The sequence below is a fragment of the Vombatus ursinus genome, unplaced genomic scaffold (genome assembly GCF_900497805.2).
Source record: "Vombatus ursinus unplaced genomic scaffold, bare-nosed wombat genome assembly UNPS02011572.1, whole genome shotgun sequence".
Taxonomy (NCBI): domain Eukaryota; kingdom Metazoa; phylum Chordata; class Mammalia; order Diprotodontia; family Vombatidae; genus Vombatus; species Vombatus ursinus.
In genome coordinates, this window is record NW_020951350.1 from 2,595,785 (window position 1) to 2,613,679 (window position 17,895).

A 17,895-nucleotide genomic window follows, 5' to 3' on the forward strand; every position below is an offset into this window, starting at 1 on the left:
GACCTCTTTAGGCTTAAAACCTGTGATCCTAGGCAGGGCTGTATCCAAAAACACAGCTTACTTGGCCCACGACAAGGATTAGTCATATATCTATTATGCTAATAAGAAAAAAAAGTACTCCTCAAGTGTGTAGAGATTGTTTTGATCTTTGTATTTGTAATTTAGTCAATTTTTTTCTTATTGATTGTGGATTGATACATTCAAACTGTGGGTGTTTGGAAGTCAAAATCTTTCAGTGTCAATTATTTTTTTTAAATTAAATTTTGTTAACAAAAATTGTACTTTCCATCCCTATTTCACCTCCTCCCCCTCCCACAAATGAAAAAGAAAAAGCCCTTGTAACACATATGTATAGTTAAGCAAAACAAATTCCCACCCTGGTAATGTCCTAAAACCACAGATGTGTCAGTCTGTACTGAGCCTGTCACCTCTGTCAGGAGGAGGGGAGCTCGATTCCTCATGAGTCTTCTGGAAATGGTGGTTGGTTCAGTGTCAGTGATTTCTCTTGTTGGATTGTCAGATCTTCACAAAAAGCTTCACATGCATATATTTTAAGACTTAAAGCAAACTAAAATCCATAAGACTGCAAATGAAATCAATTATATTGAAATAGTTACCCCTTGAATTTTTTTCTATGTTTTATGGACTTTAAGGTTAAGAATCCCTGCCCTAGAGGGTGACACACCCGAGCATTAGGTTGGGCCTTAACGATGTATAAAAGATAAGAACCATAATCTTAGATCTAGCTTAGTTGCTTATACTCAGTCATATCAGTGATTATACTTCCTGTAAAGGATGTCTGAGGGAAAAATGAGTCATTTTTCCACTGAACAATAACTAAAATAAGATTTATATTAAGTTATTCCCTATGGTTAAAATCAAACACTGGTTCTATATTTGAGTGTTTTGTAAATTTGATGTTATTTGATGTTTACAATACTCTTAAAACCATTATTTTAAAATAAGATTTACTTCATGCACAGTTCCTTATCATCCATATTTTACTTAAGAAATCATGTTAACAAAAAGTCAGTTGAATAAAAGTCTTTTAGAATAACACAACAGTTCTTGTTAGTTTAGTTCTTCAGTATGTTTCAATATGTTTTATTTTCATTAGACTCTTCCACAATTTCTTGGTAACAGAATTTAGGTTTGTTGGGATTATTTTTAAGCAACCAATCAGCCAACCAAATCTAAAGGAAAAAGAAAAAATTAATCTTCCTTCAATGGATACTATACAAATGAAAAGTTTGTCAACAACGAGAAATGGAAAAGTAAAAATTCTAATTAAAAAACACCAAGTGTCTCTCATATGGATGATTGTCAAATTATAGAAGCCTTGAAAACAAGATTAAAATTTACCTGCCTGGACATTCTTTACTTCCCAAATATCAAATGGTATTTGACCCTGCATTAGGAGGTGGTGGTGGTGTGAATATAAATTGATATTGCGTGGCATCTATATGAATCTTTGGGATTCTAAATAAATTATATAATCACTCTGAGGTAGATAGAGAAATTAGATGCCTCCCTGAAGAAATGAAGGATCATATGCAGACTGTAAGGTGTGTCTGAAGCCCCGACCAGCTCAGCATGGGGATCTGGAGGCAGGCACCCCTGCTGAACATCCCTTCAGACCTAGAGACCCAGACACTCTGTCAAGCACACGGTAAGGAATTTGAGTACTTAGGTGCAGGAGAGGCTAGCCTGTCATTTTGAGCCATGAAGCCCAGGTCTTGCACGATGTAGGTGGTAAAGGTGATTTTTCCATCAAGGGCTGAACCAGCCAATTATTTGACCTACTGGTCAAACAGTATATGTGTTAGGAAACTAGCCAGAAGAGAGACACAAGTTGAGGCTAAAGAGAGAGTAGCTTCTAGGGATGAAAGGGTTGAAGACTTCTAGATAAGGGTGAGGGGAAGCCATAAGGCCTGAAACCAAGGGAAGTTAGCTTTGGGACCCAGATAAGGAAGATATTTCTTACTGGGAGTTTGAGGAAAGGCCACAGAGGCTCAGGTATCAGCCAGGGGACTGAAGATGAAGTAGACCAAGGCTGGACTGAGGGATCATATAGAAAGACAGTCCCTGTGTAGGTCCTAGTCTCCACTCCCAAGCCAAGTTGAGGACTGAGAAGGACTCTTTACTGCTAAGAATGGTAGCTCTATGCAGTCACATACTGGGTCATCAAATAATAATAATAACAATAATAGCAGCTACCATTTATGTAGTGATTTCTTAATATGGTGTTTAAGGTTTGCAAATGTTTTACATGTTAGCTTCCTTTCATCCTCACAACTCTGTGAAGTAAGTGGAACTATGACTAGTGTTGATGTCAAGACCAAGACCAAGACCAGGGCCAAAGTTAAGAGGGAGGGCACGAAGGGGAGAGGTTAGCTGACTAGTAGCTGATGCTGAGGAACAGAACAATAAGAACATCTGCAAACTGTGAACGGCTAAACTTTTAATCTCATCCTATAACCTCCCTCCCCCTTTCCAGCCCACTGTATACATTTTACCATAGATTTCTTTTCAATCACCTGAGAAGTTTGATCACCCTGAGCAGGAAGGGGTGAGGATGGCACAGACCCTGTCATCTAGATCACTAGATGTGATGAAAGCTAGAAACCTGAAAAGGGGAGGGAAGAATTCCTAGAGAACTGATGCATAAACTTGCTGGTAACAAAGCAGTGGGTAGGAGAAGTGCCCATGAAGGGCTGTTAGAGGCTTGAATATTCTTTTGTAAAAGGGAGAAAGATAGCAGGGAGGTTAATGAACTAGAGCTGTCTTGAGCATAATTTCCCTTGGATCTGCCTAAGGCTCTTCAGAGTAGCTGAAAATGACTAAAAAAACAAAAAAACAAAAACCAAAGCATCCAGGATACCTGGCCTTAATGGATGCTTTTTAGCCCCAGTGGATAAACAGCCATCTTGTTCTACCATTCCCCCTCCCCACTCCTACCTAGCACCCTGCATCTAGCTGAAGGACATGGATGGCTTTGGGAAGAGTTTTTTTTTTTTTAATTTTAAAAATTAATAGAATTTACTTGACAGCCAGGAGCTCTACATAGAACTAAGATTCCCTTGCTCTTTCCTTCTGAAATAATTATACAAACATATATAACTGCTGTAGTAGAAAAAGCACTGAACCTGGAATGCAAGGCCCCAGCTTCCACTCTCCCTGCTCTGCCACCTAACCAGCTAGCTGTAGACCTCATAAAAAGTGATTTAATCTTGCTAAGCCTCATTTTTTTCATTTGTTTTAAAAAACGGGGATATTAGTACTTACTTACTTTACCGGGTTGCTATGAGGAAAAACACTTTATAAGCAGGAGCTATTTATACACAGAAATGCCATTCAATTAGAGATACTGTATCAAGAAAAGAATATTTTAAATGAGTTGAAAATGGAGTTGGGGAAATCAAACAGAAGGAAAAAACTGAAATACAAATAAGATTATAGAAATTTCATTTGCCAAAAAAGCTCAGTCCCTTCATTTTCAGTTCGGACTTTTTTTTTTTTTAAGGCTAGTAGGTAACATTATTTTAGTATGAAAGAGATGTTTCTTACAAAGGGATCTGCTGGTTTGTGCTTACAAAGCTCTGAGAGTCCAGCCAACAGAGTCGGATTGACATACAAGTTCAGGTAATCCTTAGCAGCTTCTCCAACAGGGATGGGTTCAATAACCACTAAAACAACAAGTACATTTAGAATTAGTATGAGATGATTGAACATGTATAACCTAGAACAAATTTTTTACCATCTCAGGGAGGAGGGAGATGAGGGAGGGAGAGAGAAAATTTAGAATTCAAAATTAAAAAAAAAATGAATGTTAAAAATTGCCTTTACATGTAAGTGGGGAAAAATTTTATTTAAAAAAAAAAAGAAATGAAACCCAAAATAAACCATGCTTTAAAAAATTAGTATGAGAGTATAAGAATAAGGAAATATTCAAATTTCTGCTTTGTCATATTACTTTTTTAAATTTAAAAATGTTTTGTTGATGCCTTTGGTTTTATATCACAGTTATTTCTGGAAATACTCTTCTATTCAAAACTGAACATTCCCTTGTAAAAGAGAAAGTTAAGCAAAAAAACACTCAATAACAGCAGCTACATCTGACTATATCTATATCTATATATACATGAACATATATACACATATATACCTATCTATATATATACATATATGAATATATATACACATAGATACATATATTCCCATATTATCAACACATACATTACATATAATGACACTGTGACCAATATTTCAATTCTTTTGCCTCTCCTAAGAGTGGGAGGTGCTGTTCAACTATCTGTTCTCTGGAACTGTAAGTGGTTTTTCAATTACTCACAGTTTGTGTTACCTTTCAGTGATCTTTTCATTTATACTATGGTAAGCATCATTTACAATGTTCCTTTATTTCCTTATTTTTAACAGAATATTCACAAGTTGGGATAAACTGTCTTTTCAGCTGTAGAGAAGAATGCAAAGCCCAAGTACACCCATCTCAAAACACAAAAGGACAACAGTACCTACTATACTTTGTGAACATTTTTATGTTTAATAGGCCTCTTGAGAGACAGAGCTTTACTAGGCTATAAATCTAGGTTAGGGAACCTACTACTGTCTCATTACTCCAGAAGACACATAATGTTTTGCATATAGTAGGTGCTCAGGAAACGTAAGCTGAATGTTGAACGAATAAATGGTCCTTCCTCTGAAAAAGTTCTAGGATTGAGTCTCAGAATCAATAAAGAAACGGAACTATAGGTAATCTGTATGAAGAGTGAAAGGAGAAAAGCAAAAGCCCCCGAATGGGGGAGGGAGTATAGTGAAAAAGAGTACGGAATTTGGAGTCACAAGAATTCAGTTTGAATCCCAGTTCTTCCACTTACTGCCGGTGTGATCACTAATCCCTTCTGAACCCCTAGTTTCCTCATCTATAAAATAAGGGGCTCATACTAGATACTTCTGAGGTCTCTTCCAGTGCTAAATCTACGATCTTATGAAGGAAAAGGGAACAAACAATTACTAAGCACCTATGATGTGCCAGGCACTGTGCTCAGCAATCATGTTATTATAGCATATTACTATATAAATATTATATTATTATAATTATTATAACATTTGATCCTTACAACAACTCTGAGAGGAAGGTGTTATTATTAACTATATTTTACAGTTGAGGCAACTAAGGCAGACAGAGGCGAAGTGACTTGCCCAGGGTAACACAGCTAGTAAGTGTCTGGGACTGGATTTGAGCTCAGATCTTCCTGACTCCAGGCTCAGCACTCTATCCATTATACCACCTATGACTATGTCTTTATTTCCTTGTGTTATTGACTAAAGTGCTCAGCAATGAATTTACCTGCTCAGGTCTCATATAACACCACCTCATTTTGTTATTTTCTAATGTATTTATCACATAATCTGCATACTATAATTATCTCTGCTAATGTCCTAGTATAATATCAGCTGCCTTTTGAGAGGCACTGTGTTGTATCTAAATTTTGTGTTAGAAGACAACTAAGTTTTGTCCTGTCCAGACCAAAAGGCTAGGAATGTGGGCCCCTAAGAGTGATGGGCAATGATGACTTTGTCTTTTCCCTATAGCTTTAGTTCTTGTTCAATTTCATTTGCATGCTGATGAGAGAGACATACAGCTGGGACTGGGAGGTGGGGGTACGTCATTGATTTTGGCTTTAGGTGCACAGAATTCCCATAGAGGTTGAGTAGGAGGTACACTGAATTTTTAACTCTTAAGTCAAAGTTGTCTGGGACCAAAGACTTCAAGCACTAGATAAGCAACCAAAGGATGCTCTCCTTAGAGAACAGCAAAGAGCAACCTGATGACATTGGAATCCCCATAATGTTGAATGGGTGCTCTCATGTAAACAGCTTCAGTCTTTGTGAATTATAGTTTTCAGAACAAGGTGATTAGTCCCAATGAATTCTCTACTTGGGCAGCTAGATGGCACAGTAGATAGAGAGCTGGGCCTGGAGTTAGGAAGACCAGAGATCAAATACGATCTTAGACATGTGCTCACTGTGTGACCCCGGGCAAGTCACTTCACCTTGGTTTGCTATATAAATGCTTATTGTCTTCCCTTTCCATCCCCCACTCCAAGTGTTATATTCAGGTTTGAGAACCACATTTCCAAAAGAATTTGACAAGCTGAAATGTGTACCAGGGACAGGTAACCAAGGTTGTAAGAGTGGACTCAAAACCATTAGATAGAGGAACCAACTGAAAAAAGGGAGACTATACAACTTAGAGAAGAAGAGGACGTGACAGCTGTCTTCAAATGTTAGAAGTGCCACTGCAGAAAAGAGATTTGTTTTTGCTTTGTTCCAGCCAGGCAGAATTAGAACTGCCAAGTAGAAGTTACACAGGCAGGAAGACCTTTCTAACCCTCGGAGCTGTCCAGAAGTGGAATGCAGCACCCCAGGGAGCAGGAAGCTCCCAGTTAGTGGAGGTCACACAGGGGAAGCTGGAAGACCACTTGGTCTGAGATGCTGGAGAAGGGCTTCAGTCTCAGGTAGAGTCTGAACTGGAAGATTACCTCCAAGGCCCCTACCAATGCTTTTATTCTGTAGTCTACCAAACAAATTATAGTCATTCGTTGCATAAGGTTGCCCCAATGTTATTTCAGAGGAGCATCAATATGTTATAGGAAGACTTCCTTTCCACTCTCCCACCCCAATATAACAACATATGACAAACAGCTGACTTAAAATGTTCCTAGGGAATCAAGTGGGCAGCTAGGTGGTGCAGTGAATAGAGTGCTGGGCCTGGAGTCTTCCCAAGTTCAAATCTGGACTCAGATACTTACTGGCTGTGTGACCCTGGACAAGTCACTTAATCTGTTTGCTTCACTTTCCTCATCTGTAAAATGAACTGGAGAAGGAAACAGCAAACCCCTCCAGTGTCTTTGCCAAGAAAACCCCAAATGGGGTCTCGGAAAGTTGGATACAACAAAAACATGGAACCAAATGCCCCCATGCAACCTTATTTCATGAACATCATGAATCTTGCCCTGTGATTAGTGCTCCCTCCTCTCCTCCAATTACTTTACATTACATATCTGTACACATGCCCCAGCAAAATATAAGCATCTTGAAGGCAGGAATGACTTTTTTTGTTCATGTTTTTATATCACTTAGTGGCTTGCACATAGTTTGCACATATTTGTTTGAGTTTTATCTATGGATATGGCTTCAGATCTGGTAGAATGCACTTCTTAGCAAATGGTCAGTAACTTCATTCAACAAACATTTATTAAGGTGCCTATGGTGTGCCAAGCAAGATACAAATGCAACATCCAATATGACCTCCTCACATGTACGATACCACAATTCTGAAACACATTTTGGATTACCACCCACCCAAAACCACAGCTCATGAACCCCCAACAATATGTTTACTTTTACCAGTCAGGAAACATATTAACTCAAAACTTATATAGTGCAACAAATAGTGATTTAAAAACAAAATAAAACACATCCATGTATAGATAAGAAACTCTCCTACAAGTTCCCATGTTATCAATACATACTACATTATATGTAACAGATATGTAACAGATATGAAGATATCTGTGTAGAGAATATATATGGCTACAAAGTGTGTGCTAGATACCTCGAGCTACACACCAGGAGCCCATGTGGCTAGGACACATATACAGAAGGCACACATGTGGCCCAGGCAACTCTGATCTCTAATGTCAGAGGAACCTAAGACCTGAAAATAGCTTCCAAATCCTCCAAATTTGTAAACCTTCTCTAAACTAACTCCATTTTCCTCCAAGGAAGAACACTGTCCTTCCAGAAGCAGCCCATTCCATTCTTGAAAATTATTCACTGTTATTAAGTTGTTCTTTCTATCAAGCCTAAATCTGCTCTCCCGCAACTTCCAACCATTACTCTTTGCTCTGTTCTCTACAGGCAACCAGAAAAGTTCAATCTCTTTTCCACTCAATTATCCTCCAAATACTTCAAGACAGACTTCACACGTCCTAGTCCCCACTTCAAGTCATCTCTTCTTCAAAAGAGAATAGCTGTTGATGAATGCCTAAATTTTACAGTAGAAAATGAAATGTGTTTTAGAAATTCTTTAACTTAATAATGAAATAATCACTAGTTTTATTTTTGTTACAGTTACTAATCGTCTTTTAATCTAAATTTTGTTATTAGTCTTATTCTATAAAGGAATCCTTTGGTAGTTTGGTCTGATACTGAATCTGTAAATTGGTTAAGATAGTATTGTCATTTTTGTTAACTAGCATGGCCCAATCATGAGCAATTAATATAATCATCTTTCACTTTGAAGATGACATCATCCCAATCTACTTTGCAGAGCTGGTGATGGTAATGAAGTCTAGAAGAAAGGCGAGCTGACCTAAATATCTACAAAGTGAAAGAGAACTATCAATGAAATCACATATAAGGTAGAAACCTTATGTGATTATAAAGATAAAAACCGGATATGTGCATTAAATTATACAAAAGTCCTTGTGTATTTCTTTAGAAACACTAGAAGTACTAGTATTCTACTTAGAACCCAGATAGTTTGAAACTTTCAAGTCAACTGCCTACATAAAAAGATAGACGACAACAAAATAGCAGGAGATTACTTGAAAGAAAAATCAAAAGAAGACACAAGGTATTAAAATTGGTCAATTCTTTAGTTCCATTTTCTTCTTCATAATGAAAATAACTCACAATTAGAAGGGAAATAAAAAACTAGTGTGAGATGCAACTGTAGGTCTTCATAAGAACTTTTCTTCAGAAAGAAGACTTAAAACAATTATCTCTGTTTGGCAATGAGAAAATGTGGTAATTACTCGTGTATTTACATTCCACCACTGGAAATTCCACCCTTTCAAATCCAAAAAATCCTTTAAAAGTCTAGCTTGTTTTTAGAAATCAGGGGAAAAAAAAGAATTATAGAAAGATTCACTTAAATTTACAACTCACATAACAACTCACCTTCAGGAAACATGAATCGAATTTCTCTTTCTGCTGAGGCAAAATTTTTACTTCCATGAAGTGCATTCCTTAGGTCATCTGTTCCATAGATTGCCCTTAGACTAAAGGAAGGTAGAATTGATGTCAACTCAACCTAACATCCTTCTCAGATCTTTTATATATGCATTCATCTTACAAATGAAGTCCAATTTACAAAGATATTGTCACTTCTCACTTATGGAGGCTTTAATTTATTTTGAACTTGGGTTCAAAGCTATCTAAAAAAGGGCCAAACAACACATTTAAATTTGTAGGAAGGACACTGGACAAAAAGGTGGGAAAGGGGGTGAATATTCTAGCAAGGAAAAAAATAAACAGAGAAATTTGAAAGATTAGTAAGGAAAACCTTGACTAGGAGGATCAAGAAACCAAATTTGGTAGCATTGACAATAGTCTGAAATACTAACATCCCAATTCTGTTAACATGCTCATTTCACTGGTAATGTTATACAGGTATGAGAACAAAATCAGACACTTCCTGGAGATAGTTCAAGACTTTTTCATGGTATCTGTTATTTGTGCGCACGCGCACGCACACACACATACACACACGCACTTAATAAAATTAAAAGAAAACAAGGAAATTTCCAAAAGAAAAGGAATATCTCATATTACAGGAATTAGACTCCAGCTACAGAGGCAAATTAAATTTTCTCCTGGGTTAATTACCTGTCTGGGTGTGTCTCCTTAGCTTTGAAGCTATTGAATGGTCCCATAAGATCCAACCAGTAAGAGATTGCATTATGTCTTGCTAATATCATGGCAACAAGTGGACCTGAACTCATGTAAGCGGTTAGATTAGGGAAAAACATTTTCCCATACTGTTCCACATAAAAGTTGCTACACTGTTCAGGGCTAAAACGTAATTTTCTTCTCTATAAAGGAAACAAACAGATATGCAAGAAAACCTGATTAATTCAGACATGAAATGCAGATAATCTGATCAGCTAGGATCTAATGAAAAAACAGTATGCCAAGAAAATTAGGACTGCATGCATAGTGGAAAGAGGGCTAGCCTCAGTCAGGAAGACCTAGGTTCAAGTACTACCTCTGACTACTACTAGCTGTGTGACTATGGGCAAGTCACTTAAAGTCAGTGCCCCTGGCCACTCTAAAATGTAGATGCAGGTGAGTAATCCTCCGTGTCAGTGGAGAGAGTTTCCAGTGTGGATGATATCAACAGATATGGGCCAATTTTCCCCCTCTTGCCTCTCTAAGCCTAAGACTATGAAGAGGGAATGCTTGATCTCAAGGGAACAAAAAACTTTCAATTAGGAGATCTGACACCTTATTTATATAATCCCAGATGGCTATGATCCTCTTCTGGCCTCAAGTTTTCCATCTTTAAGATGGGGCTGGACTGGATGGTTTCTAAGCTTTCTTTCTGCTCTGAAATGCTCTCCCACTAAGTAATTTGTATACAAAATGATATTATAATGTGCCAATTATAAATAAAAATGCCACCTCATATTCAGTTCAAGAAACATTTAAGTGCCTAGTGTTTAAGGCACTGTTGTTTATATAACTCACATAACATTATAGTTTTCAAAGTTCTTTTATACAATCATCTAAAATGACCTAGTAATAACTCAATGATATAGGCACATGTGCAGGAAGATTCATCTGTAAAGCAGACCTAAGATATCGACCAGACAGGACTTTAACAGTTTATAACAGTTAGATAACAATTCATAATTATTAAGCTGTTTATTTAACAGTATATAATGCAAAAGTAATAAACTGGATTTCTCATAAAACTTGGAATTCAGACCTTTCACAAATTCACACTGACCTTGTGATCTCCCCCCCCAGCGTTTGAATATACAATTATCCCTTCCACATCATGACTTTCCCCATCACGGTTTTGATATATCACAGGTCAGCATAAGAAATTAAATGGGAATTTTGGGGGAGATTTGCAGAAGCCATAGATGACATGTGAAGGCCAGTAGATGACACAGAAAAAGTTTAGAAACTCAGAAGTGAATAAAATATATGTACAGTATTACATAATATTAACCCAAATTTTACAATAAGGTACTGTAAACACCCCATAAAAGAAAAAGAAAAAATTCAGACTTCTACTTTGGTATGAAAGGAGGGCCAAAAACTTTTATGCAGATTTTCCAGATGTCAGGGGTGCCCTACCCCTAACCCCTGTGATGTGGAAGAAATAACTGTATTTCAGAAAGCAATCTCTATTAAGGGCTTAGATGTGAATGGTTTCTAAATAGGCTCAGAGAATGGGCTCTAAAGGTTCATGTTCTTTTAGTCCTGCCCCCTGGCTTGTTGATTAGTGTCTCTGAGAAAATCATTTCCTCTCAGGAGTCTCCATTTTATAATTATTATAGTCTCGCTAAGAGAGACACTATAAGGATTAAGTCCATTTAAAAAAATCATAGAAGCTTCCTGACTTGCTAAAGGACAATATAGAAACAATCACCTTCCCAATCTGAATGTCTCATGTTTTTCCCTAAATAGAGCTGCTCAAGTCTATGAGCTTCAGCTCCCCACATAATAGCAGCTAGCCGTTATATAGCGCTTTAAAGTTAAAGCACAGTGTTTTAAAACATTATTTGATTTTATCTTCACAACAGCTCTGAGAGAAAGGTGATATTATCTTAATTTTACAGATGAGAAAATGAAGGTAAACAGAGGTTTAAGTGAAGTGTATGAGGATGAATTTTGGACTAATGTCTTTCTGACTTCAGGTCCAGCAGTCTATCTACTGAGCCACCTAGTTGCCTCTCGTGCAAAACAAGGGACTGGAAGGAGATGAATGCCTGCCAGGTGCAAGGTACTGCTACGTACTCTTTCAGCTCTAAAATCTACAGTCTTAGGAGATATGTAGTATTGGGATGGGAGGGGCCCAATCACTGAATGAAGGATGGATTGGAGTAGGGGGTGATGAGGCAGACAGCCTAATCACAACTATTCCAATAGTCCAGGCAAGAGATAATTGGGCGCCTGTATTACAGAAAGGTGGTTATATTGAGTGGAGAGAAGTGGATACATATGTGAGAAATGTCACGAAAATAGAAACACATTGGATATGTGGGGGCAAATGCCAAGTGAGGAGTTGAGGATACCCAGATTGTAAGCTTAGGTGACAGGGAAGATGGTAGTAACTCAACTGTAACACAGAAGTTCAGAAGAAGGGACCATATTGGTGGAAAGATAATGAATTCTATTTTAGACATGCCAAGTTTGAGATGCTTATAGGGCATCCTGTTAAAAATATGCACAAGGCAGTAGGAACATGGACTAGAACTCAGGAGAGATGTGAATAACTACTCTTAATATGGGATCCATAGACCCTCCACCACGGCCAGATTTCAGGGGGGTCTGATAAATCAGATAGAAAAAATTACATTTTTTTTCATTAATCTTTTGTTTCCTTTGAATCCTATATATTTTATATCATGAATTTTAAAACATTCAAAGAAAAACAAAACAAAACAAAAAACCAACCTTGGAACAGCTAGGTGGATACAGCTCCAGTCTTGGAGTCAGGAGGACCTGAGTTCAAATCCGGCCTCAGACACTTGACATTTACTAGCTATGTGACTCTGGGCAAGTCATTTAACCCCGATTGCCACACCAAAACAAAACAAAAAAACATTTAAAGAAGGGGTCCATTGGGTTTAGACTGCTAAAGGTTTCCTTAACACATTAAAAGCTTAAGAACCCTGGTACAAAGGGAGAAGAGAAGAGGGCGTATGACAAAGGTTTGGGGGATATGCACAATTAGTGGGTATGACACAGGAGACAAAGAAGTAATGGTCAGACCAGTGAGGAGAAATGAGAGAGAATAGTGTCACAGAAACCTAGAGAAGAAAGTGTCACTTGATCCACAGTGTCAAAGGCTGTAGAGAGGTTAAAAAGAATGAGGCACAAGGGGGCAGCTAGGTGGCAAAGTGGATAGAGCACTGGCCTTGGACTCAGGAGGACTCGAGTTCAAATCCAGCCTCAGATACTTGACACTTACTAGCTGTGTGACCCTGGGCAAGTCACTTAACCCCATTGCCAAGCAAAAAAAACCAACAAAAACAAACAAACAAAAAAGAATGAGACATTAAATATGGCAATTAAGAGGTTACTGTTAGCTTTGGAGAGGGCAGTTTCAATTCAATTATAAGGTCAGAAGCCAGACTACAGAAGGTTTAGAATTAAGGGAAGAAAGAAGAAATGCAAGTACATAGTCCACCACAACACTCCTGGGTGAGGGATGCACCAGACTAAAATATACTGGGAAATATTTAACAAAATAAATAAAAATACAGTAAAACAGGCAATATTAATACGCATTTTTCTAAGTCACTATGTGGCCTGCAGGGTTCCTTGTGTATGGGTTAGTGGTTCCTGTTTCTATATGAGTTTGACACTATTGGTGTTGTGGGGCTGTCTCAAGGAGTTTATCTGAGAAAGGAAGGAAAGGTATAGGATGATAGCTGGTAGGAAGAAATGGATCAAATGGATTTTTGGTTTTCTTTTTTTATGGATTGGTCATATTTGTAAGTAGGAGTGAAAGAGCTAGTAGATAGGGAGAAACTGCGATTAGAAAAATTGGGGATGAAAGTAGGGGCAATCTGGTGGAGAATATAGAGCATTGCAATCAAGGGTATTTGTAGAAGAGTTTGTCTCAGTTTAGGAGAAGGGTCACCTAAGAGACAGGAATGAGGGAGCGGACGGCGAAGGAAGGCATCCACTCGATATGAATCAAGGAGGAGAGGACAAGTAGAAGTTCCCAGAAAATGCTGTCAAATGGAGGGGGGAATCCTTAGCTTTCAAGGAGGAGTGTGATAAGAGGCTTAAGAGGAGTTGAAAAGGTTAGAAATAGCTGTCATGAATGGGACAGTGAATTGATTAGGAAGGAGAAAAAGTATGGCCTTGCTGCTGAGAGGCCAATTGAGATTAATTTATAGTGGACCCATCTGGCAGTTTTGTAAATTTTCTCCAGCTTCATTCAGTAGCATGTGAATAGATGTGAAGGCACTGAAAGGATGGATATGCCAAGGTTTGGGTTTGGCCAGGCATAACTGGTGATAGGACCAAAGGACAAGTCAATCAGTAGATAGTATAGAGTTAATTTGGTTCAGCAATGGGTCCAAATAAGGATGGAAGAGAGTGTAGCCAATGAAAGGGGTGGCTATCAGGAAAAGAAAATGAGGAACAAAGATATCAGAAGATGGCAAGGATGAAGATCAGTGATGGGGTCCCTAAGGAATAAATACCAAAAGATAGAATAAAAGATTATGAATTTTGGAACAAATTATGTAGATGTTTTCCAATCTCCCTCAAGATAACACAAGAGGGAAAAGGCTTAAAAGCTCCATTATTCAAATTAGATATCTTTCAGTATTTGGCTATTCTTGTCCTAGAAGGATGAACATTGAAACATGTTACCAAAGGAAGCTTTCTTTCTGTGGAATTCCAATTTTTATGATTAAGTCAAACCTATCTTTCTGCAACAGGGATCTAGAATACCCAATTATATTCTATTTGATAAATAATCATTATCATCCAAGTCCTGCCACAAACAGAGAAAGAAGCTTTTGGCAAATCATTAAATCCCCATGCACTAACTCTACGATAGGAATACTATTCATTAACTTTTCATTAAGTATGAAATAAAACAGCCACTCAGAAAAGAATTGAAATATGTTCTTCATTTGCAAGGAAACATTGTGCCCCAGATTTACCTGAACAATGGTGAATCCAGATTTGAGGATGATACCTTCTATCTCCTCTTCTTTGTCCACAATATCTGGTTTGATAAGAGCCAGTGTTCTTTCTACGTAAATCTGAGGTGGGGGCATTAACAGATCCATCTAGGCTTTTCAGATAAACTTAGTTTCTTGATGAGTATGAACTGCAAAGAGACCCGGCCCACTTCCCCCACAAAATGCTGAGATGGCAGTTAAGGAGGATGGAGACTCCTCCGAGCTAGATAGCTGATAATTCGGTGGAAATTTAACAACTGCTGCGTATTTTCCCAACTACTTAGGTACCACCCCGAGAGTCGTAATCGGAACACCTCCAGTCAGTGGTCAGGTGCTCTACGATTTTCCAGGCGCTTTCCAGCCTCTGTCACAATCGCGCCGTCTCTCTCCCCAGGAGGTAGGCAGAGCAGGTTGCCCAGTTTTGCAGATGAGGTCACATAAGCCCATAGACGAGGTGACGGTGATCGTTACCGGTGACAACGTTGGAGCGGCTTCTGCAAGGCGCACGCAGGGCTTTCTGTGACCCTGCTAGGGTCTCGCTTCTGCTCGGCCGGACCTTCAAGCCCGGGCTGGGGCTGCACTCAAATCGGAGCCGCCAGCCCTGCAACCCGGCCCAGCACGGCCTCTCCAGTTGCTAAGAGACACCGAAGACACGCAGCGACGGCCACGCCCCAGCCCGGCCCCTCCCCCCACAAACAAGGCCTGGCCCGTGGTTACGACGATGCTCCACCCGTCCCCCTCCCTCCCTCCCTCCCTCCCCCATTAAAAGGCAATTCGAAGTTTGTTGAACAACGTTTATTCTTAGATCAGTCACACAAGAAGCCTGGTCAAAGTGGGTGGCCTCTGGGCGGAGACACAAGCCGCAGACCCACCCGCTCCTCCTGGGTCCCTGACTAAAAGCTGCCCAGGCTTCTTCTCTTGGGTGACTTAAGGCCTCTCACTCTTACGAACAAAGGATAACTCAAGAACTCGAACAATCTCTGAGATACGGTCCAGGGGTCAGGGCCGAGCGGAAGGCCCCTGACTCCAGAACAGCCTTGGCCCGGTCAGAGCCGAGGTCAGAGGTTAAAGACAGGCTTGCCGCCGGAGCCGCCCGGCTGGGAAGCCCAAGGGCTCTCGGTGGTCCCCTGGTTAATCAGTCCACATCACTCAAGTCTCTTCTTCTAACCAAATACTTAGCACCTGTGCCAGGCAAGAGGAGAAAAAGCTGTAAATCTCAAAAGCACTCGGATGTCTGCACTTGGTGAGAGCAGCTAGCTACATATCCTTTCCCCTTCTCCAGCTAACAACTTTTTATTAATTAAAAAAAAATTCAATGCAACTAAGGCATACAGTCTTCGCCTTTTTCTGACTGCTACACACCTTGGGAATGGGCAAAGATGGAATGATGTCAAATTTATATGAGCAAAAGCAGCTGCCTGAAAATATTCAATGGCTATAGCTTCTCGTTTAGAAGTTTGGCTGCAGTTTCTCCTCCCAGTGGCTGTTGACTTGTGGCTTGGGAAATTGCTCCAGGCAACCTGCGAGATCTCACCACAGAAATTCATCCTTTCAGGATTCCTTTCCTCTTCCCCCAGCTGTTGTGAGATCCCATCTCTGCTGCTTTCCCCTGACTACTTGTGGTATAGTGGAAAGAGCCCTGGATTTGGAGTCAGAGAACCTGGGTTAAAATCCCAGCTATGTTACCTTGGGCAAGTCACAACCTCCCTGGGCCTCAGTTTCCTCATCTGTAAAATGAGGGTGATGGATTAGATCAAGGGTTCTTAACCTGGCATCCATAAATTTGTTTTATTATTTTGATAACTATTTCAATGTCGCTTCCTCTGTAATTCTATGTATTTTATACATTAAAAAGAAAAAAACCATTATTCTGAGAAGGGGTTCATAGGCTTCCCCAAACTGCCAAAGGGGTCCATGATACAAAAAAGGTTAAAAACCCCTGGAGATGATCTCCAAGGTATCTTCCCAACCCTAAACATATGAGCCTATGACATTTCATTTCTCTAAACAGAGCTGCAACATATCCTCGTACCCCATAGCTTGCCTTCTGACACAGGTTTAAAAAATGGACTGATGAATCTGGTAACGGACAAATCCAAGAAGGCTAAGGGAAGCCCCAGGCAAGTCACTTTGAATCAAAACAGGAAGAAGATGGAACAAGTTAACTATAAATTCCTGTGCTCATCTATGCCAGCCTCCTCCAAGGAAACACTAACTGGGGCTTAGGATTTGCTGGGCTATAAACTTCACTGTGAACCTATGAGGGGCTCAGGACCATTACTGGTCATGGTCCCCAATCTCTAGGGGATAAGAGCACTCTCCTAGACCACCACTTATGTGAATGCTCTGCAAAGTGGCCTCCTTTTCCTACAAGTCCCTAAAATATAATACCTGGATCTGCTCTAGGACCTCTTTTTGCATCTCTATAGCCATGTGGTAGATATGGTGGTCAGAGTCATTGTACATTACAGCATTCTGGAACATCAACATCAAATCGCGTTCGAACTGGGCCATGCTGCGGATATGCCCCTTTGAGAGGTTCCTCTTCAGACTGGTTAAGTCCATGGGTCTGCAAGTGGCCAAGAGAGACCAGGAGGAATTACATGGTCACATGGAATCTAACCTGGTCTAATGAATTCTTCTAGATAACTGACCTCCCCCTGCAATATGAGCTAGTGCTCCCGATACCACATTGTGAAACTCAAATGGTTAGTAAAAAGTATGAGTGCTCAGTGTGCAGAGCACTGTAAACATCTTTGATTTATTTACTCCCTTTCCCTAGATAATTCAAATGCTATGAAGAATGATTTTTTCCTCAGGCGGAGAAAACCAAAGGAGGAGAAAGGACTCAAGTAGGAAAATAACCCAAATGGGTTTCTTAAATAGAAAATATTTTTTATGAAAATTGCTGCATTAGTACAAAATTCTACTTTCATTCATATGTGGCATATATTCGGGCTTTCTTGCTTAAAACACCAATATTAACATCCTAAGTTTCTTTTAGGCTTAACAGACAGCAATTATACCAAGTGAGCCTGAAAAACGTTAAGTGAAAAATGACCGATACTAACTGCTCACAATGACCATGCAGATTCTCCTTCTGAAAGTTTTAGTTCAAAAGGAAATGTTCAGAAATTACAAAGTA

At 39.3% G+C, this 17,895-nt stretch overlaps 2 protein-coding genes across 3 annotated transcripts in view; both read right to left on the bottom strand.

The window, feature by feature from the left end:
- Window positions 1-983: 983 nt before the first annotated feature.
- NME5 (NME/NM23 family member 5) lies at window positions 984-15,353 on the bottom strand. Of its 2 annotated transcripts, none has more exons than XM_027856584.1 (5): window positions 14,730-15,353; window positions 9,697-9,902; window positions 8,989-9,089; window positions 3,568-3,686; window positions 984-1,193 (listed from the first exon to the last, which is right to left on the bottom strand). In XM_027856584.1, exons 1-5 carry the CDS (start codon window positions 14,856-14,858, stop codon window positions 1,095-1,097), a joined length of 654 nt encoding a protein of 217 aa, XP_027712385.1. In that variant the 5' UTR covers window positions 14,859-15,353; the 3' UTR covers window positions 984-1,094. The 2 variants fall into 2 exon arrangements, with proteins under 2 accessions (XP_027712385.1, XP_027712387.1); XM_027856586.1 differs by having other exon boundaries at window positions 1,113-1,193; window positions 3,594-3,686.
- A 531-nt stretch (window positions 15,354-15,884) lies between these two features.
- Window positions 15,885-17,895, bottom strand: part of BRD8 (bromodomain containing 8) — a 31,079-nt gene continuing 29,068 nt past the window's right edge. The window contains exons 26-27 of the mRNA XM_027856529.1: window positions 17,142-17,319; window positions 15,885-15,932 (exon numbers count right to left, since the gene is read on the bottom strand). Of these exons, the coding sequence (XP_027712330.1) occupies window positions 15,900-15,932; window positions 17,142-17,319 (211 nt within the window). The 3' untranslated portion in view covers window positions 15,885-15,899. The remainder of the gene's footprint in view (window positions 15,933-17,141; window positions 17,320-17,895) is intronic.